This window comes from Callionymus lyra, chromosome 1 (assembly GCF_982586985.1).
Source record: "Callionymus lyra chromosome 1, fCalLyr1.hap1.1, whole genome shotgun sequence".
Taxonomy (NCBI): domain Eukaryota; kingdom Metazoa; phylum Chordata; class Actinopteri; order Syngnathiformes; family Callionymidae; genus Callionymus; species Callionymus lyra.
In genome coordinates this window covers 20,843,108-20,864,438 of record NC_141818.1, presented here as the reverse complement: position 1 = coordinate 20,864,438, position 21,331 = coordinate 20,843,108, and the positions used below count along the sequence as shown (strand labels likewise).

General features: G+C 40.0%; 2 protein-coding genes across 2 annotated transcripts in view; one reads left to right on the top strand and one right to left on the bottom strand.

Moving 5' to 3' along the window:
* Window positions 1-15: 15 nt before the first annotated feature.
* Window positions 16-5,771, top strand: ranbp1 (RAN binding protein 1). Its single transcript, XM_087796586.1, has 6 exons — window positions 16-147; window positions 2,090-2,232; window positions 2,311-2,468; window positions 2,683-2,811; window positions 3,361-3,423; window positions 4,809-5,771. Exons 1-6 carry the CDS (start codon window positions 133-135, stop codon window positions 4,937-4,939), a joined length of 639 nt encoding a protein of 212 aa, XP_087652712.1. The 5' UTR covers window positions 16-132; the 3' UTR covers window positions 4,940-5,771.
* Window positions 5,772-5,879: 108 nt separating this feature from the next.
* The window catches only part of zdhhc8b (zDHHC palmitoyltransferase 8b), a 59,443-nt gene continuing 43,991 nt past the window's right edge, over window positions 5,880-21,331 (bottom strand). The window contains exons 2-11 of the mRNA XM_087796562.1: window positions 16,570-16,691; window positions 13,681-13,838; window positions 13,427-13,599; window positions 12,752-12,854; window positions 12,449-12,540; window positions 11,191-11,323; window positions 10,111-10,216; window positions 9,511-9,617; window positions 8,324-9,390; window positions 5,880-8,021 (exon numbers count right to left, since the gene is read on the bottom strand). Of these exons, the coding sequence (XP_087652688.1) occupies window positions 7,889-8,021; window positions 8,324-9,390; window positions 9,511-9,617; window positions 10,111-10,216; window positions 11,191-11,323; window positions 12,449-12,540; window positions 12,752-12,854; window positions 13,427-13,599; window positions 13,681-13,838; window positions 16,570-16,691 (2,194 nt within the window). The 3' untranslated portion in view covers window positions 5,880-7,888. The remainder of the gene's footprint in view (window positions 8,022-8,323; window positions 9,391-9,510; window positions 9,618-10,110; window positions 10,217-11,190; window positions 11,324-12,448; window positions 12,541-12,751; window positions 12,855-13,426; window positions 13,600-13,680; window positions 13,839-16,569; window positions 16,692-21,331) is intronic.

Sequence of the window (21,331 nt, the reverse complement as noted above, 5' to 3'; positions counted from 1 at the left end):
GTGCTTACGTACGTAGGAAATTCTGCGCGCGAAAGCTGGAACAGGAAGTGAGAGTATCTGGGCGAAACGGCGGCCGGTCTGGGAACTCACTCAATTTAACAACTTTCGTCATCTGCAAATATCTTCGACATCATGGCAGATACAGCGGTAAGATGAAGATATATGAGTTAACTAGCATATTCTACTGATAGTTTGGTTAAAATTGACGACAACAATTGGTTTTAAATGCGTTATTGTCCTTATGAGTCTTCGCTAGTGAAAACTAGTAGGATGCCTTCGCGTTAAGTTGCTATACGAGCGCAAGAGGCGCGTTATTCAAGTTTTTTCATGTGTATTTGCGTTATAACGTGTATATGCTGAGTAATATTTATTCATGTATCTTCTAGTCAGTGAAGTTGTGTGTATTAGGCGGTAAGCATGGACATTTCACCAACTCGTCTTCTGTTAAAATGGTCTTTTCGACTCGTTAACATGTCGCTGTTGTCTCTAAAGTTCCACTGCAGCACGATGCTGTGATGTAGCATGACGTCCAAAAGTTAGCCTCTCTGCCTTTGTTAGGCTCAACACTGGCTAACTCTTGCGTGCTAACGTTAGCAAGTGTGGGTACCGGCGACGCAGCCGTCGATTGGTTACCGCAATAAAACGGAAACGCTCCTAATTAGGCGACACCGTGAACGGACGGCTACCTTCATCATTTAAAGGATAAGTTACGTCATCAAAACGCATGCTACTGTGAACGAAGTAGCAGTTAGCTTCTGACTTAGCATTCCGGTGAAATAAAGGCCTCGTAGCGCGCGCGAGATAACTTAAATACATTTCCACCGCTTCACAAAGTTATTCACACGAGATCAACCGAATGCTCGGAGCAGTAACACGCAGATAAATACTATTTTTATAAATGAACTCTAACATAACTGGTGTGTTAAAATGCGCTCTTAAACTCCCGCTGCACAGATGCGTGGTCATGATGATGCCCTGAGTGACACGAGCATCCTCATAACTTTCTATTCACAAGTGCGTTTGAGATGACACTATTATCACCTGTTCATGTATTGGATGGATGTATGAACTTTATTAATCCCTCGAGATCTCCTTTGGGAAATTGGTTTTCTAGCTCACAGCATCACGGACAATAGATTAATGAAAACGAGAATAAGTTGCAAGATTCCAAAATCGAACTTAAAAGAACATGTATCAAAGAAAAATAACACAAAGAAAGTAAGTCTTTTTTTTATATATAGGGCTTTTCCAGACCAGGGTCACAAAGCGCTTAAACAATCTAAACAATAGATCCAATCAACATGGAATAAATCACCTTTTCACGCCGCTCCTGCCCCCAAACTCAGAATTATACAATCTAATCGCATGAGGAATGAAGGAGTCCTTGAGTCTAATAGTGTTGCATCTGAGGAGGAGAATTTGTGCATTCATATCATGACAGCAATATACCTGCATGTAAATTCATTGTTCTGAACTTGATGGCACATCTTGCAAAACCAAATCCCCATATTTATTCAAAACAAGTAGATGTAATACTGTATATTAAGGTTACCTGTATCTGTTTCTTTAACTGCTGACACAAGAGACATGTTGGTGGTAGGGCTCGGTATCAAAACGGATATTTTCCTTACTAATATTATCGTGAACCAGTATTCTAATCAATACATTTTAAGATATTTATTCATTAATCCGTATTTATAATTCCAATTCTATTCTGATTAGTTGCTAAAATGTCCAACCGTATTTTCATCACTAGCTAGTTAAGAAAACGTGCAGACAACATGAAGTGTGAAATTCTAAAGGTCTATATGTAGTCTTGACTGTGAACCTAAAAATGTCAAAACCATGTGATAGTTCACAGTCATATTGACTCGTAACCCAAAAATGTACTGTTTATCTTGCACACAATGAGACAAAGCCATTTAACCCCTACTCGTATTAAAGGTGACAACTCAGCACTGGACTGATAAAACAGGCCGTACTAGCCCCTACAATGGATGCTTAAACCCCTCAAATTTAGCCATTCATGTCCTACTACTCAGTTGTCCAACCTTGCTTGGAGAGTCTGACTTTTGTGGTTTTATTCCAGGAGCAGGGAGAACGTGAAGCCACTACTGAAACTGCAGAAACTCCAGAAGACACAAATCATGACCCTCAGTTTGAGCCAATTGTGTCACTCCCGGAGCAGGATGTGAAGACTCTAGAGGAGGACGAAGAGGAAGTTTTCAAAATGCACGTTATTTTATACCATTTAGCTACTTCTTGTGAGATTTGTGAGTTATTATGTGCTAAAATCCTTTGTTTGATCAGGCGGGCCAAGCTGTACCGGTTTGCCTCGGAAAGTGATCCCCCAGAGTGGAAGGAGAGGGGCACTGGTGATGTTAAGCTGCTGAGACACAAAGTGAAAGGCTCAGTGCGTCTCCTGATGAGGAGAGACCGAACATTGAAGATTTGTGCTAATCACCAAAGTGAGTAAAGAAATTGAGTTAAATATTTTTTTTCCTGTGTGTATTTCATTGGTTATGTTGTGCACCACTGTTTGTGGTTTGTTAAAACTGTTTCCAATCACTAGCATAGGTCACCGTATACTCGATGCAGGCATATCTATCGTAGAGAAGTGACAAAGTACTTGCTGGGCTACTTTCTAACTGGGCTTTTCCACTTCATTTTCTTTTCTTTCAGTTGTTCCCCAGATGGAGTTGAAGCCCAACGCTGGTAGTGACCGGGCCTGGGTCTGGAACACACCAGCAGATTATGCAGATGAATCTCCCAAACCAGAGCTCCTGGCTATTCGCTTTTTAAATGCAGAAAGTAAGTACATTGTTGTTGCATCTTCTCCATATTTAACTGTCATCATGAGCAACAGCAGCTTGTTCTTTTTTGTTTGGCTCTATTATGTTCCATACAACGTGCATAGGTTTGCTTGATATCTTTTGTTGGAGAGACCATTGTCAGTGTTTTAACACTGATTGGATGCACCGTACAAATTATTGTGCTGCCGTCATTATGTAGTGTACAAGGCGAGTGTAACCATCTAGAAATCTTCTAGAAAAGCGCTATACAAATAAGAATTACTTACTTACTTACTTACTTATAACACATACAGTTCAGGAGTTGATACTTGTGAGAGAGCATGTCATGCCAAAAAACTACTTAGGGATTTTTTGTGCCATTTGTATTTATGGAACTACCCAAAAGAAGTGGACTGTTTCACTTTGGTTTAAAACAGTCTCACAGTCAAAGACGGCGACAGACTTTTGTGTAGCTGTGCTTTAAGATGTAGTTGCATCTGACAACTTTACAGTTGTTCTCTGAGTCCACCACCACATGAATAATTACTGATTTTGTTTCTCTTCTCAGATGCTCAGAAGTTCAAAGTGAAGTTTGATGAGTCCAAGCAGAACGTCCAGAAACATGTATCAGGTATGTTGCTATCAAAGTTTATCTATCCATTTATTCTGTGCATCACCCTCTCCCCTCGGTCAAGCCTGCAGACACCCCTGCGGCTTTCTTCAACTGTGTTGATTTATATTGCAATTATAGTTTATTTTGGTGCTACAAAAGTGCACTTCAGTTGTGGAATATTTACAGCTGGAATATTAGTTTTAGTTACACTTTAAGAATATTCTCTAAAGATGAATAATTCTATGAGCTACGGCTGAACGATTATTCAAAATATAACTGATTATTTTCCTAAATATTGTGATTAAATATGCATTTTTTTAAATCTTATATGTTAAGATAAAGTTATTAAGCCATTTTTAAGATGAGGGTAAATTAAACATGCATTGAAAAAAAGGGAGGTTGATTTAGTTACTTTAATTACAGTTGTACTCTGACATAATATATTCACTGCAAATACTTTAATAAATATATTTGCACCACACTTAGCAGTAGTTTTGCTGTAGTTTTTAGTCAATAATAAATCACACTTGCTGTAAAGTGTAAACACTGGTCACTCATGCTACCTTTTTTTAAACTGCATATTTTTGCACAGTTTTTCTGGTATTTAAGTACATCTTCTGTCATACAAATCCATATATTGTTATTTATACAATTAGAATTGTGGGATTGTAGAAGGTAACATAACGCACAAACATGCCAGCTTTGCGTGCTCACACAGACACATAGGCATCAATTCAAATTTACGAACCGATTTCAGGATGTAAACGTGTTAAACCCTTTATTCTGTTTCTTTCATTCATCTGTGCTGCCATCATCATATTTGACGAGTAGTTTGTGAGTCTCAACTCACTAACTAGCATGTTGAATCGAGTCATGGAAGGTTTGAAGAGTTTGGTTGTGATGCTGGCACTAAATGTTGTTTCAATGTCGTTGAGACACTGGTAGCATTTTATCCACACAGTCATATACTGCTGCTCTTTAGCTTCTGTAGACGTCAGTGATGGGTTAAAGCGGAGAGTTTTATATTTGACGGCTAGGAAATGAAATAAACATAGCATTAAATCAAATCGCAACCTTTTTGATATAATAATTTTAATTTTTAATATCGCGATATGCGATTAATCATTCAGACCTACTATGAACATTGTTTTATAGTTGTCGGGTTCCCAGAAAAAAATGTCTTAGAGTGTAAATATAATGATGCCTCATTTTTCATCACCTTTGTTGCACTTTATCTTCATGTTGTATTCCATAAAACAAAGGCATCTACAACTTCTTTGACTCAACAAAGTGTTACTGATTTATTTTATAAGATTACGTTGAGAGTTGCATTGGCCCAAAAGTGCTACAGCCCATGGTGCAAGATCACCACTCCAGCATCTTATGTCAATGTTTGTCCATAGGTGATGGCACCAACGACGTGGCAGAGAAGTTGGAGGAGCTCTCTGTAAAAGACAAAGAATCAAAGGAAAACGAGGAAGATAAAAAGACGAAGAAGGACGATGAGAAGGAAGTAGCAGCGGAGAAGAATTGAGGGAGCAAGAACTGGCTTTGCAGATCGTCAAGTTATTACCTATTGCTTTTTTTCTACAATAGACTCTTAAGAACTAAATTCGGACACCTGCATATTAGTTTTTTTTATTATCTGTTTGGCCTCAAGATCACAAGTTGATGCTACTGGGAGGGAATCATCATGTGGTGATATTAATCCCCTGTTTCTCCTCAGTTACAACATCTCCATGTTACTTTGACCTACTGTGAAGAGGCTTGTGATAAGGATGATTCCCACATTGGGCTTTTTTTTGTTTTGTTACTCTGAAACGATGTGCAGCAGCCTGCCTGTTGGGAACACAGGATGCAGAGACCCGGCGTTCCGGGGCACGTCCTAATAATGAAGTGTCCCACTCTGCATCCAATTATTCCTGCTAGTGAGGCAAAGATTTTTTTAGCGGACGCCTGGTAATCCAGCTCCCGTTCCAGATGGTTGAAGACCAGCACATGCATGCCGAAGATCTCTACTGAGCAAATGCACTTAACATTTCGGTTTCAACCCCTTTTTTGTTTTTATAAATCTGGAAACCATGATGTCAACAGTTGGTCGGTTTTGTGCAGCTACGCTTGGACTCCGGTTCGAGGAAGCGAGTCTGTCCCCTAACATTCCCGGGCATGTCGAGTAAATGTGTCGCTGTCCTGTCTGATGTGTGCTCTTTATTCTCCCTCTGGCTCCTCCCGCTGAGTTCATACCCTTGACATCCAAGTGCCAGTGCATCTGTAAATAAGTGTAAATGGTCGAAATGTTGCTTCTCATTTGCACTCAAATGATTTGGAATGTTTCCTCCGCCTTCCAATAAAACACTGTCCAAGAATTCCAGCCTTCCCTTGTACCTGATGGAAACGACACTTCCAGTTTAATCAAAGAGTTCAGCCTTTATTTACTCGGATCATTGGGAAACACTTCCTCTTGACAAAACGATGCATATACATTTTCTATAGATATCTTTTAAATACATTGAGCTTTGTGTCATTATCAGGGGCAGCATCAGTGCTGACCATCAGGAATGCCTCCTGATGTCCATCCCAAACAATGGGCCCTGGACTTTAATGGCAGTTGTCTCAAAGAGGAATGACCTAGATATTGAATTCAACGATGGACTTGACATGAGTAATTGAAGTCAAAGTTAAACACCAGTCTGCTTTATCTCGGCCCAGTACCGTCCATGTGTCGTCTACACCTATTGCAGTAAGGCAGTTGGGTGACAGTGTCTACCATTTTCATTGTGCCATTTCACTCTGTTCACATTTAAAGCAGACCGAACGCAAGTGTTTTCATCTTAACATGGATTAATAAAGCTTGACAAATGAACTTTCATTTGACTGAAGATTAACATCTCCTTGAATTGAGAGCTGTGTTTAATACATGGACAGTTTCAACAGTAATGTGAAATAGGAAGATAACGCAAATCTTACATGAAATAATGTATAATAAAAAAAAGTCAAAGTTGTCCAAATTTTCAATGCTTGGGTTTTCTAACTAAAAACGGCTCACAGCTGTTGGAGAAATTAAAAATGCAATTCGCCTCTGAAGTGCAACTAAAATATAGTCTGAGTTCAGGCAAAACTTGTTTGAAAGTGCACTTTGATCATTTCCCATGTAAAAAAAAAAAGTAATTTTACCTTGATATTCTGTTAACAGTTATCCTGCATGCACAAGCTCATGTTATCGGTTTATATCGCACTGTTAAATTTAGGGTCGTTCGAGTTACGATGGCAACGTGTGAAAAGTGTAAACTCAACTGATCATTTAAGGAATAGCGACATTTGAATTGTGCATGAAACTAAAGGCAGCAGTGGCTTATTATTGACACGGACGTTCCCCTCGTCATTTTTCTAATACAATGCATGCTGAAACACAAAAACAAAACAAATAATACTTATTATTCTTAATTGAGCTGTACCAGACAGCTGGGACATTAGTTGGGAATGTAACCACGGATGGTGCTAAACGGTCCAAATATGTGATGCTATCAAACGACTAGTTTAGGTTGCCTTAATACCTTTTGTTTTTGTTGGTTGCACGTTTCATCTTAGACATTCCTGTAGTCGGAGTGTAATGGTAGATTGGTCTGGGTTCGCTTCCGAAAACCTCCAAGAGAAGACCAATGAATAACGTTCTTTTCTCTCTAATCTCTAAACTCCATCCACTCGCCATGCACAACTTTTCTTATCCCAGTTTAAATGTCCTCCCACAACTTTTCATCAAAAAACATGACTCTTTCATTGGTAACTAGGGAGGTTAGGTCTTAACATGGACTCATTTCTGCTCTAACCCTGAGTGATAACTTCAAAGCTAAGCTTTGTCAAGTTGGATCTAAAAGAGGTGCGACCTCTGACTCATAAACCTTCCATGTGTCCTAGCGTGGGTCTTAAAACTGTTAATTTCTCCATGAACCTACAAACAAAAGTGTTGTAATGAACTACGAAGGTGCCATTTCCTTCCAGTGGCCATTAGGTCATTGATCAGGATACAATGCGGTTTATACTAGAATATGTTCCATCTTTACTTCATTGTTGCCATATGATCAAAACTAGTTGTACTTGAGCATCCCCGCCTGCGATCAAATGATGGAGTGAGGTATGAAAATCAGTCGATACAAAAGTATGTCATCTTCAACTTTGTTGCTTTCCTTCCTTCAGAAACTCTTTGTTGCGAAAACCCGACGCTGCTCGTCGGTCCTGGAGTGTGCACGGCTGACATGAAGCTAATGTGAAGCACCAGCTGACTTTGTAATCTGTCAGTGATTTGAGTTCAGTAAAAGTTGACGCCTCTTGTCGACGCAGGAAAAACATTGAGGACGACGACACTCATCTTGCAGTAGCTCCATTGAGGATGCGGTCCTTGGTTACAAACACACTGGCTTCTGAACAATAAGGGACCACAGTGGACCAGCAGAATCTCTTGAGTGGTGGACGAGGTGCCCTGGTCTCAAACCGAGATCTCATAGGTGGTGCCTCCTACGCCTGTGACCTTTTTGATGTTACTTTGGCGACCTGGACTGTGGCTGGCACCGTGGGCACTGGGGTGGCAGTCCATCTGCCCGTTAACTTTCATGGCCTCTCTAGACGGGAGAGAACAGTACATTTGATCAATCACGGCTGGTTCGAGCGGGAAACACGGATGTTAGTTAAGAGACAGAAGAGTCAGTTTGGACGACATTCATGCCGAAAATGCAGTGACACACGTTTATTCATCCAGCATTCATGAAACTTTTTTACAAAGAAGGCAAACATTTAAATCCAAACACACGACTGAGACAACGTGGAGATGAGCAGGAACGAACATGCTACTATGTCTTGAGCACTGGAGTATTTTCGGGGGTTCCCATCGGCGACGCATGCAGCCCCCATGGAAGTACATTACCTTGGGCCCCCCAGACGAGGAGAGTCTGTCATCTCATGGGCACTGATGTACGAGAGTTTCTGGTGGGAGTAGGATGGGGATCGGGGCATGGCGGGCGAGTGGGGCTGATGTGCTGGCGAGCGGTAAGGCCCGTCCAGGCCCATTATTCTTCCCTGATTGCTGTTGCTGCTGTTGTGATCCGAGTGCAGCGAGGTGGACGAAGTCCTCGGGCCTCGGCCCAAAGTGGAACCGGAGTGACGCATCACGGGTGTCCTCTGGCCGTAACTGACCACCCCGACCCCCATCAGGTTGTCCCGGGAGCCTCCGTACGCTGGAGGTGTAGGACCCCTCGATCCGGGGCAGTGAGGCCCGTCCTGGTAGCAGATATTGTGTGGGAGTCCATAACCAACTGTCCCATCAAACATTCCAGAGTCCTGGGCATAAATATGGGTCTGGGAACGCCCGTGTAGGATCTGTCGCTTCTCGCGCTCCTCCATGTCTTTGCGTTCCTGGATAGAGGCCATGATGGTCTGGGAGAGGTTGTCGTAGCGGACGGGCGAGGCGTCCCGCTGGTGAGGGGACTGTCGGCCCACGGCTCGGGGCTGCATCACCGGACTGTAGGTGGACGCAACCTGGTGCCGCTGCATCTCCGGCTCCCGTATGTGGCACGTTTTGGTGGGTAGGTAGGGTGAGTGGAAGCCCATGGAAGGAAGGCCACGGTGGGCCATACACTCGCTGGCGGGGGACGGCGTGATGCTGGGAGCCAGCAGGCTGTCGTAGGACAAGCTTCCGTTGCGGTTGGACATGGTGTTGGGCGAGAAGACACTCTTGTAGGGGGTTGAGGTAACGGTCTGTGGCTGCAGTCCCACCAGCTGACCCTTCTCCGGCCGCTGCTGACCCTGCTTCAGACTCAGGGAGCGAGGGTTGATGGGGTCGGCGTCCAGCTGGAAGGGCGAGGACTTGAATATTCGGTGCAACGGGGCGTTGGTGTACTCGGGCATGTCCAAGTTAGGCTCCGACCGGTAGTCGTGACCACGGACACCCTCCTCCAGAATGGCAGAGTTCCTCTGGTCGTCCGGCATTATGATCTGAGGAACGAAGAGCAGGATTTAACACCAGAGCTCACAGAGAAAAATGATGTTGTTTTAAAGGCCTGTGAAGTTCAAACATATTTTTAATGTTTCATATAGTGCATAGAAAAAGCTTACCTTCTCTCCCGCAGCATGGTAGTGGACTTTCGGCATGGTGCCGAACGATGGTCGGAATTTGTACATGGCAGGAGTGGAGGGGTGAACTTTACTGGTGAGAGATGTGTCTGTGGTGAAGGAAAAACAGTAAGTTATTCTCCTTTACTGATGTTGTTGGAAAAAAAGACTTGACATGCAATAGATGGTCACAAAACACCGAAACCCTCTGATTAATTTGTAGCTTTAGTTCGAACTCATGAGCTACACTTGGCACGTTGTAATATCGTCTACTACCAGCAGGCGGTGCTGTTGTCTATTAAAAGACAGTGAAGGTTCCCTCCCTAACTTAATGCACCATGAGGTAGAACCCTTGAGAGACATGTGTTGTATGTCGGTACGTTTCTTGTTTTTAAATACTTTTTGGGTGATTTAAAAAACAAACTTATTATTCAGCTCTCCTTTTCTACTTCACGCACGATATATAGCGCGATCGATGACTCATGTTGATGTTAGTCACTACAAATCACTCCATCATTTCACAAATTGGCGACTCATTCAATGACGGCCTGTGAAGGACACGTAAAGCTAAGTCGTAGGGGTGGCCAAGTGAAGGTTTCCTACCATCCCCGGCGGTCAGGTGGCCTTTCTGGAGGTTGTATCTCTCGGCTTTAGGAGGCAGAGGCGGCTGAGTTTCCTTCTCGTCAAGGTCGTCAAGGCTGCTTTTGGACTGTCGGGACAAAACAGTCTTTATCATTACGATGCTCAAGATTTGTGGTTTAAGTTTAGCAAGACTTGACAGGTTATTTGTAATTTTCTAAAATGACCCAACAACACTCAGGCTAGATGAAAACATATGGTTACTTCTCTTTTTTTCTTTATTTATTTAATGATCACACCTAAAGTCAGGGGTGAAAATGAACACAATTAAAAACAAAAAAAGTAAGTATATAGTACACTTTAACGTATTTTCATTTCACATTTTACTTCTTAATTTTATAAACCTTTAAATAAAATAGAAATCATAAAAGAGCTATGGATATGAGTTTACTTCATTAAAAATATTTGTTGCCCCTATTTGAGAACAATTAATACTTTCAAAAATACAAGAAAATCCTCGTTTTTTTTAATACATTTTTACCCGGGCCTCAAAAAAACATTCCTAAGAATGTTCCTAAGTATTTAAGAACACATCGTTTTAGTAACGAGACGATGAAGCTTCATGAAGCAGTGTCAGATTATTTAGAGGTCAGTAGGTGGTGCCCTTAGTTTAACCATGATGTGAGGTTTCAAAAGTGGAGTTCAAAACAAAAGATTATGGAGCATAGAGTGACATCTAGTGGACGTTGAAAATAGTGACACTGCTTCATGAAGCTTCATCAACACCTTCACTAGTGACTCATTTCCTTCTACACACTCTTGTCAGAGTGCGACCCTCGTGATTGATGCTGGCACTCTGACAATAAAAACTGCTTATTTTGAATGAATCATTCGTGTGTCAAAATTGCTCCTCATCCATTTGCTCCCATTAACCAAGTTCAAAAACACATCTGTCATCAGAGATCTTCCTGCCTCAGTATTTTCTCTGACGTGTCGACGGTGACTTTGAGAGCAATTGAGGATGAGGTGCTAAACGACGCAGCAGATGAATCTCTGATAAGAAAAGTGGTTTTAGAAAAACAAGCAGATTTGAAGGGAACGCACCTTGGAGCTGATGATGGTGCCGTGAATCCCGTTGTCGCTGACCTTGATGGTGATTTGTCGGTCTGATAGATCCGGTCTGATAAACGGAGGCTGTATCTTGATGTGAGGTTTTTTCTTTGGATCCAGCGTGTACCTGTTATCACACGACTGTGATTAAAAGGGTCTGTTGATATCTTAGTCACATGGTTTATTCAGTTAAGAAGACCCAAGTTACCATCAAACACAGCGTGTTCTCAATGAGATGATGAAGCTTCATGAAGCACTGTCAGATTATTTATATGTCAGTAGGTGGCGCTCTTAGTTTAACCATAATGTTTCAATAGTTAATAGATCAAAACAATGCATTACAGAGCAGAGAGTGACATCTAGTGGACGTTAAAAATAATGATACTGCTTCATGAAGCTTCATCAACACCAGAACGAAGCCTGACCGTTCTTTGTTGCCGTTTCCCTCATCCATGAACCTCACAGGAAAAATATACAAAATAAACAAAACAAAATTAAAAAAATGAAAAATAGAAAAAAAATATATGTGATTAATCTGATGGTAAAAACTAATGAAATATTTCACAAGAAAAAATTCAAACATGTTTTTTTAACCTTTTAAAATCTTTAAATCTACAGAGGTAAGTATGTTTGAAAGGTTTCATGAAGTTTCATTAACCCATCACTAGTTACTACACTATGACATTCTAAAAAGAAACGTCTTCTTTTTTTAACTGAATATGTTGTTTGTCTGTTTTTAACTCAGAAAACTGCAATTGAATTATTAATTTTGAGGGACTCCAAGAATAAAGATTTAAATGTGCTATGAATATTGACAAAAAGTACAGATACATGTTTGCCAGCTACAGATGAACTTTCTCACTCGACCAGGTAACCAGGTAACACTGCTGTGTTGTCAGCTCTGGTGTCGCTCGGATGATTTTTTCACACTCTGGTTTTGGGCCCAGCAGCGTTGAACCAGGTTTTATGGTTTCATAGTATCCGTGTGCAAAAAATAATGTAAACTGGTGCTTCACTCCATTTCCTATTTACAGTTGTTCTACGGAGCGAATGTGCCGCGTCAGCCATCTGCCACCTCCCCGGGTTGCTGGCTGCTCTCGGGGAAACAACACACCAGCACACTTCATGCACACGTTAAATAGATTTAATAAAGGAACGGTGCATGATATCACTGCCACAGCGGTGCAACAAACACGTGCACACATTATTCAGTGATGGATCCTACACATAACAACCAGAACGCACATCTTACCTTGGTGCCAGGGGACTGCACAAGACGTACTCCACGTTGCCATAGCAACCCCTGGTGAAGGGATTTACTCCGCCACGAAACTTGCCTGTCACCTGAGGAACAGAGCGCCTTGTTGGTCGTCACCAGAGAGGGGAGCACAATGACGTGGTCCACATACCCTCGACTCCAATCCACTAAAGACTAGTTCCTCAAACGCTCACGTTCAGGTTAGTTACGATGCTAAGGACTAGCGATTAGCTCTTTGAGAAGGTCACCTCTACTACAGGTGTTCTTAAGGGTAGAGCCCAAATATTGGTTCATTACCTGTTCGTTTGTAGTCCGACCTCGAGCCACCAGCACCATGTGGAAGCCAGTGAGACCCATCACTGGAATGAAGAAGAGCCCAGATATGCACATCACCACCAGGCTAAAAGGAAGAAGGTCAAGGACAACAGCAAGGGAGAGATACTCGGTGTGAAAAATATATTGATACTTTTGTGTTTGTGTTTGGCTTTCCAAATATGTTTTTATTATTTTCATAGTTATTTTATGCTTTTGATTTTAATACTGTGAATTATATATGTGTATTTTAAAAATATATATATATATATATATTTTTTTAATTTTACAATCAACATGCAAATATTTAGTGTTTAATTATGTTTTTAATTTTTGTGTTGCAATTGAACTTAAACGCTAGATGATAGCAAGCATTACGTCCTCTGAAGCTAAAGGAACAATGAAATCCTGCAAGATCCCAGAGGTGAATGAGGACAAGAGGATACAGTTGACTCCAGCAGCTTTTAAAGCTGTTGTTTAGACATATTTTGTTTTTAAAACAAATAAAGCAGGTAGACCAGAGTCAATACTCGCACGATACTACAAAATACCATTGTTCCTACCCAACGTATCGTTTTGTTGCCCCTGTATCGTGATACACATCGTTCTATTTTTGCCAAAACACATCCCTAAGAGGTACACCAAAAAAAAAAAGGATACGTGACGGTGGTGTGTATCATGGCCAGCCGGTCTCTGTGGTGGAGCACGAAGATCAGGCCGAAGGTGAAAACTCCCACCATGTGGACGCTGAGAGACAACAGGAAGAGGAAGAAGTAGCGGTAGTTCCTCCGCCCGATGCAGTTGTTGACCCAGGGGCAGTGGTGGTCAAAGTCCTAGAGAGCAGACAATCATTCCCCCGTTCATTCACGAAGCATTACGGGTTTTCGTTTGGCTAAAAGAAGAGTCGCACACACCTCCACACAGTTGTCGCACACACTGCAGTGCGAGCAGCGCGGCGGTCTGTAGAAGTGACAGGTGGCGCACCACTTCATCCGGACTTGAATGCCTTTGATCTCCACGTTCTTGTAGAGTGGCGCCCTGAAGTCATCGTCCTTGTCTTCATCCTCGTTCGCTGCCAAACACAATAACACTTCATTATGAACTACATAAAGTGACAGTACATTCATATTTTGACCAGAAACATGGTCAGTGGTTAGCTAGAGCACATCTTAATGTTTAAACTACAAATATTTGAAGACTGAGCAAAGACCAAGACTTTTCCAGATCAAGACCAAAACAAAACATTACAGAAACAATACACACAATAGGTTGATGACACTTTTACAATCGATATTTGTGTGTCAATTATTCACTGTCATCATGCATCCAAACTTCTTTCTACAAATAATTCTTTTTTCATAAGAGTCGCATCATTTCAAGTTAATTAATCATGAATCTGGGAGATACCTCTGGTAGTCTGAACAATATCACACAAAGAATGATTTAACCAAAACAACATGTGTTTAAAAACCCTAATCAATTAAGGCAAAATGAACAAGAATGTTTCTGCAAAATTGTTATTTTTTAAATTCTGCTGTCAAAACCGACCGTCTATTTCTATACACTTGACCACATAATAAATGGATTAACCAGCCCAATAAAAACTATATCTTTGTCACTTCTATGTAGTTACAATAACAAATCAAAACTATATCATATAATGTATAATCTTCAATATCAAGTCAAGAAGGGAAAAACCTAATTATTATTAATGGTTATTATTCTTTATAAATGTGTTAATGAAAGCCCCTTGTGACTACTGTATGTCTGGAATGGGCAATATAAACAAATATTTAATTTATTATATTATTTATTCATACCAAGATATTTTTAATAATGATTATCAAGTATTACAACTATTATGTTTGTTACTCCACTAGTGTGTTGTTCTGTTATGAAATCCTCCCTTTTTCTTTCCCAGAACACATATTTATTTTGAACAGAATTCAATATTAAATTATTCAAATTGTGTAAAGGTGACAAAGATAAGTGTCATTAAAGTAAATACTTGAGCACCAAGTTACTTTTCATTTCTTAAAAATGTATTTATGAATCTGACTTTCAACGATGACGTTACGGTCCTTTTGCATATGAAAACAGAGTTTATTAGTATTGTAGCCAGAGAAGACGATAGTATTCCCTACAAACAATATTTAATGAAACACTGTACACCACTTGTTTCCTCAGCAGCTCACCATACTAGAGTGCAGTGTTTGCACCGTCACCTCAGAGGACCACAGAACGATTACTGCTCTTTTTACGAGTGGAGAAAGCTTCTCTAAAGACAGGTGCTTATCATTTACAAGCCCATTACTAACATCCCTGAGGGTCACTCGCGCATCATCTGTTCTTGTCTGAGGGAGAGTTTGTTTGATAGATCCACAACCATGTCATATGCTAGCGTGTGGTTTAAAGATTCATCTGGTTAATTTGATTTAATTTAAATCAGACCTTTGTTCCATTTTATACCAATACTTGTACGAGCCCTTGATGCAGGTTCAAGTAGTCATGCGTTAATGAAGCTTCATGATGCTTTATTCTTTTTTCAGAGCCCACTAGATGTCTCTCTCCGCTGAATAATCTTTTCTTTGAACAGCTATTCTATCAAAACTTTACATCATTTTAAAACTGAGGGCGACACCTACTGATCAGACGGTGTTTCACAGGCAGCTTGAAAAGATGTTGCTGATAAACAGAGCTAATAACTTCTAACTACACATAACAATAAACAGTTTTGCTTTTACTTCCTGATCAAAAAGCATAAACATCCAAAACCAAAGGATGTTAAAGTAGATTATTATTCTAATGACTACATTAGCCTAAATCCAAATTGGCAAGAAAACATAACTTTTGTTTACAACTGACAGATCAAGCCATTTTTAGCTGGTATTGCTGGACTGGAAGCAGTTCCAAACCAAATCCAATATTTTAGACTTCCTTTATTGTCATTCAAGTATTCAGAGGGTGTATACAGAATTAAACTTCCTTTGCATTTGGCTCGGACAAAGTCGTAAAGTGCAGAGATATTAAAGGTATATGTGCATAAGTGCATATATACAGTACATATGTACAACATTCGACATTCATAAAAGAATAGGAAGAGAAGACATAAGGTTTAAATGTTAACTGGAATAGAAACTGACAGTGATTTAAAAAAAAATGTATCTGACCAATGTACACCAATATAATATTACATTAAAATTCCAACATACATCATGTACAGCAGTGTGCATCTGAGGCTGGTTTTGGGATACGTTAGAGTTTAGCAATATTGTTTTAAGCATGGTTTTAAAAGAGACTACTGCTAAGAAATGTCAAACAAAGATGCCCAGTAAGCATTCAAACTAAAATAAAATCACTTTCCGATTTGCTTTCTAATTCATCTATCGATTTAAGCTATATATTGTATATATAAACTGTAATCTGTCTAGCTCCCTCTAATTGAACTCATTGCACCTGCATGCCAGTATCTCATTCTTTATGCTTTCGAAAACAGATTTAATTGTTTTCAAATCACACATGATCATTCAGGAGTTGCTTCACACAGAATCAATTTGGTATGTTTTAGTGTGATCTTTTCCCATAAAGAAGCGTGTTGAGAAGTCTACTTTAGGCCTGGTATAACAGGAAGACAGATGGGGGGATTTAAAAAGTGAGATGCTGAAGTTAGATAATGGGCAGATCTGGATTCTAATCAATTCTAACCCCTGTGGTGTGTTGTTGCTACACTTCATTTTAAAGTAAAAACAAGTCGGAAGGAACAAAGAAGAACCTCGTCAGCTATAACCATGAGGCTAACAAACCTCGGGGGTACACGCCAGGGTCCATAAAGGTGGCCATGCTGAAGTTGGCCAAGACGAAGAGGAAGACGACTCCATTGTAGAGAGGCACAGCAGGGGAGATGACTTTGGTCAACCAGGGACACCTGAAGACAAACAAATACAACCGGTCAGATAACATTGAACATGGAACATTCCCAGCAGTCTATTGGTATCGCTCTTGTTTTGAAATCAGAGACACCATCACCAGTGGAAACATGATGACAGTCAGTACATTAGCGCGGGAGACATCGCATTACACATGAGCAGGAAAAAATAGAACATCCAGCAGCAAACTGACTACATGGCAGCATCTCTACACATAAGATGATGTTTGATTGAAGTACCAGTGTCATGTTTTCAAGCAGGAATCAGATAAACAGATCACTGTAGCGCCATCTCAGATATATCCTTTTCATCTCGGTTATATATGGTATGTCCCACTCTCCATGTCCTCTCACACCTGTGTCGCCCTTGAATTCGTCTGAAGCCGTATCTCTGAATGAGTGATGACATCATTCAGAGATACGGCTTAATAAAAAATATGCAGCTCAGAAATCGCCCTTGAACTTTCCGATGGTATCATTCGTCTCATGCTAATGTCTGTCGGACATTAGCTAAGGAGGAATCAAAGTCCATAAAGGGCATGATGAGAATGATGTTGAGACCAGACGAAGGAATATTTATGGCATCTTTTCTTGTTTAGTGGTAGAAGTGATCTCAGTGGAGGACTAAGAAACTAAAGAAACAGCAGTTAGCTGCTAACATATTGGGGGGAATAGTGAAAAACTAAAAACTAAGTTGGATTTTCAAAAAGAGACTCGTAATGCTACCTTGAATGCCAAACATAACCTTTGGTTTGCACTGAAAGTTTAGAAGAACCAATACGCCACCTAGCTGTTGCCCCCAGAAATGGAAGTAATGCACATAGTTCTTAGGCTTCATCCTAACAGGGAAAATACCCAGGATATGGTTATTTGACTGATCGTCCAACTTCTCGCAAGAGTGGATATCTTCCTCTTTTTTACTTGTTTTCCATGCAACAATTATCTCATCCCTGTTGTCAGGTATCAATAAAAGTGGTATCATCTTTCGCATTGCTTAATGGAACGCATTATTTTTGCAAACTTAACGTTGAAAATGTACCAGATCCAGCTCTTCCTTCCTGGGAGGACAATCCACATTATTCTGGATAACCACAGTCAGAAAGACATTAGCAATAATAGAAGATCGGCATATTTCTAGCTTGGTGCCGCATCACGCTATGCAAGGGAATGCCATGGTTCATCACCGTGGTCCGTCTAAGCATTAAAGCCCAACGAAGCAATGGCGCCGCCCATCAGTAACACTGCGCTACCTTTCATGTCCTTACATGCACTCGGTTCAGTGTAAATCAGCTAAAAATGAGTCTTGAGATTGAATGTTTTATATCTGCACATATTTAAGAAAGAACATTTTGAGTTGGGACAAAATATCTTTGCAACAATTTTGGTGACTGGAAATACATAGTAACAACACACCCAGTGATGATCCATCACTTGCACACGGATGTGTTCCAGGGTCTTCATGGGCTCGCTGTCTCCGAGTTCTACTAAGAGGAACGTCAAACTGACGGCACATAAACGCGTAAGTATGGTCGTGAACTGATGAGACCCGTGTTTACTTTAGGCGTTCCTCCACATACTAACACACCTCCTGCTCGTGTCGCCCCTCCAGACATCGCTCTCGCCTTTGAGACTCAATCTAGTCTCCTCTCACTCCTAGATTGTTTGTAATCCATCTTCCCCGCCTTAAAGCAACGTTGAATTATTCAAGCTGCCTGCAGCGAGACGCTCGCGAGGTGCTAACAGGGATATGGTGGCTGCTTGGTAAGCTTGTGGTCCTTAATCCTAAAAAAAAGTTACTCTTCTAACATCAATATTCATATTTTGTGTTGAATCAAAACAAGCCACAAATAAACAGCTTTATTAACTGGAGCAGATTAAAATAAGAAGTAGAATTTACCATCTACCATATCATTATGACCACCTGCTTGTATTATTAGTGGCTTTTACTCATTCAGTAAATCCATGGTGGTGCAGTGGGGGATGATTTTAGTGAACAAGCATGTATATTATATTTCAGGGTTCAGCTTCAAAGACCATAAAAAATGTTTTTCTTTGCTTCATTAAAACCAAAATAATACATTTGCATTGTTAATATGGACTATGACTTTACTAAAATACAAATAATAATAACATTACTTAATACTTTTTTTTTTTCAATCGGATGCTGTTTTGGGCTTGGATTGTAATTTTCCAACGTGATTTTCCTGAGGGATGTCTATATAATATTAGTTGATAAAAAATTAAGGATAAACTTTTGTAACTGTTACAATATTGTTTCATTCATATTAAAACATTCATAACTTAATTTATTCAATGATTCGGTCATTTATAAATATGTTTTTTTTTTAAATAAATTAATTGAAAAATGGAATGTATCGTTACAAAAATAAAATCAATCAACATATTTTGGGTTTTACATGCTAGATTTATTTGTGCAAGTACACTGAGCTCTTGTAAACGTAATATTTCCGTAATATTTTTTGTTGAATAATTATAGCTAATAAAAAGTTATATGTACATGTAACTTAGTTTGCTTTAGTGAAGAATCCGTTATTGTTAATATTTGTTGTTTCTACAGGTAGTACTTGGATTTATCGGACTAATAACTACTATACGACTTTTGTAGAGACACATTTAAGGGTATTATCATCTTGAATGCCATTTTCAAGTTTTATATTTTGAAGGGTCAACTTACTTATGTACCTAAAACAAACAGAATAAAACGTGGCCAAACAATTTGTTAATACATCTCTAGTAAAGTCAAAGACCCTCATTTACAGCTTTGTTCCTGAGCTTATTAGGTCCAGTTAAGCCGAGGACACAAGAGTGGGGCAGTGACAGCTGCTGCCTGGTCACAGACAGCGTGGGAGGAAAACAGAGAAATCCTCGCTAAAGCCAAAGACGCTGGTTCATTATGTGGGAGTAACAAGTAATCAAAGTGTTTATCACAACCACGACGAGGGTTTCATCAGCTTGTGTAACCATGACGCCTCAGAGGGGGGCTTGAGAGGTTATTTAAGTGTTCCTTTTGCTGCCAGAAGGGCGGCGCCATCATGATATAAACTGGTTCTAAGGCCTTATTGCGATACCAGAGAGATCTTTTCATCGGGCGCCCTTCACTCCGAATTTTAGCTGATTTCCCGTTTGTCCTTTTCTTTCATGACACAGCAAGGAGGGACTCGGGGAAGAAGGTTTAGAGCTGAGCTAATCCAAAGCTTCCTCCCTGGGGCGGCAACACATCACTTACAATAATCAGATTGATTTAAGGCGATGTTGATTTGAGCATGAGTCACATGTTTTCCAGAGCTTATGTTCTGAAGCCGGGCTCAAAAACCAAGGTCTATTTTTAGAGTGAAGAAGTTTGAAGAAAACATCTAAATTAGAGGTCTCCAAATTGTGGCCCATTTGATGTCCAATTTTTACCAGCAGAGCAATCTGATATTGTCTTTGTACAATGTCACATCAAATCAAATAGTATCATTTATATAGCTATATATATTGCTAAAGTACAAACGTCTATCAAACCATTAAACAAGAAAATGTAATCAAAATATAGATTAAAAAAAGTGTAGAAAAACAGCTGAAAAACCCTCTCAAAAGTCAATAAAACACTAACTTTAGTGAGCTCCTTAGAATTGATTTGGAAGAGAATGAATGTCATCAAATAGCCAGAAAGCTTTAATGGGTTATTTCCAGCTCACTTTCTTAATTAAAAAAAAGCAACTCATTCAAAGGAGAGACTTGGAAACTAACATGCGGATGTTTATTTTTATTAACCTGCGAAGCTACTCCGTGAGGAAAACAAAAACCAAGTGATGGTGAGAAGTCGCCTGGATCAGACGCAACGATTTAAACAAAACAATCAATCATATTCCACATACACAAAAAACATCCGACACTGCATCCCTCATCCTGTCAAATAAAATCGTGCCGTCCCCAATATGTCTTTTTATAGATCACAAAAAGAAATGTTGTTCAGGATCCTCTTATCTTTTCCACGCCGTGGCGGGTGCAGTGATGGTGCGAGCATCAGAGGAAAGAGTGAAAGAGAAGAAGATGGATTTTGGCAACTATACCGATGGCCAGACTTGATTTATTTGACGTGACAGATGAGAAGGAAGGAATACAACTGTCTAATGCAATCTGGTGTTAAAGGTGGCGTCAGTTGAGAGTGGATCGACAGCCATGTTAGCTTGTCTGCATGGACTGATAACTCAGAGTCAAGCTCGTAGTTCATTTATGATGATTACGTGCGGCACCGACAAGGCAAAGAAAAGAAGGCACAAAGAAAAATTCCTACACCAAGTCGGGCAAACCTTAAGAAATAAACTAAGGTAAGAATGGAGGGGGTGATCAGGCCGTGGCATTATAAAATTAGATGGTATTTTAATCTGTATTATTTTATTTTATGTAATTAAATAAATATGAACTAAATAGGTTAATATTATATAAATATATAAACTTTATTTACAATGTACTTATAAAGATAAAGTTTAAACACAGTTTAACAAGTTGTATTTAGAATTCAACTAGTGGTGAATAATGAATGAGTAGAAAACTTAGCCTTACAGTTCCAAAATGTGAGAAAACTTCATACGTGTTTCTGCATTCAACCGGTCTAAAGGTACGGAAGCAGAAGT

Excerpts from the sequence above, each read along its gene's own strand:
- ranbp1 (XM_087796586.1), top strand. Across the intron at positions 2,812-3,360 it reads TCGCTTTTTAAATGCAGAAA|ATGCTCAGAAGTTCAAAGTG; the intron begins GTAAGTACATTG and ends TTCTCTTCTCAG. Across the intron at positions 3,424-4,808 it reads CGTCCAGAAACATGTATCAG|GTGATGGCACCAACGACGTG; the intron begins GTATGTTGCTAT and ends GTTTGTCCATAG.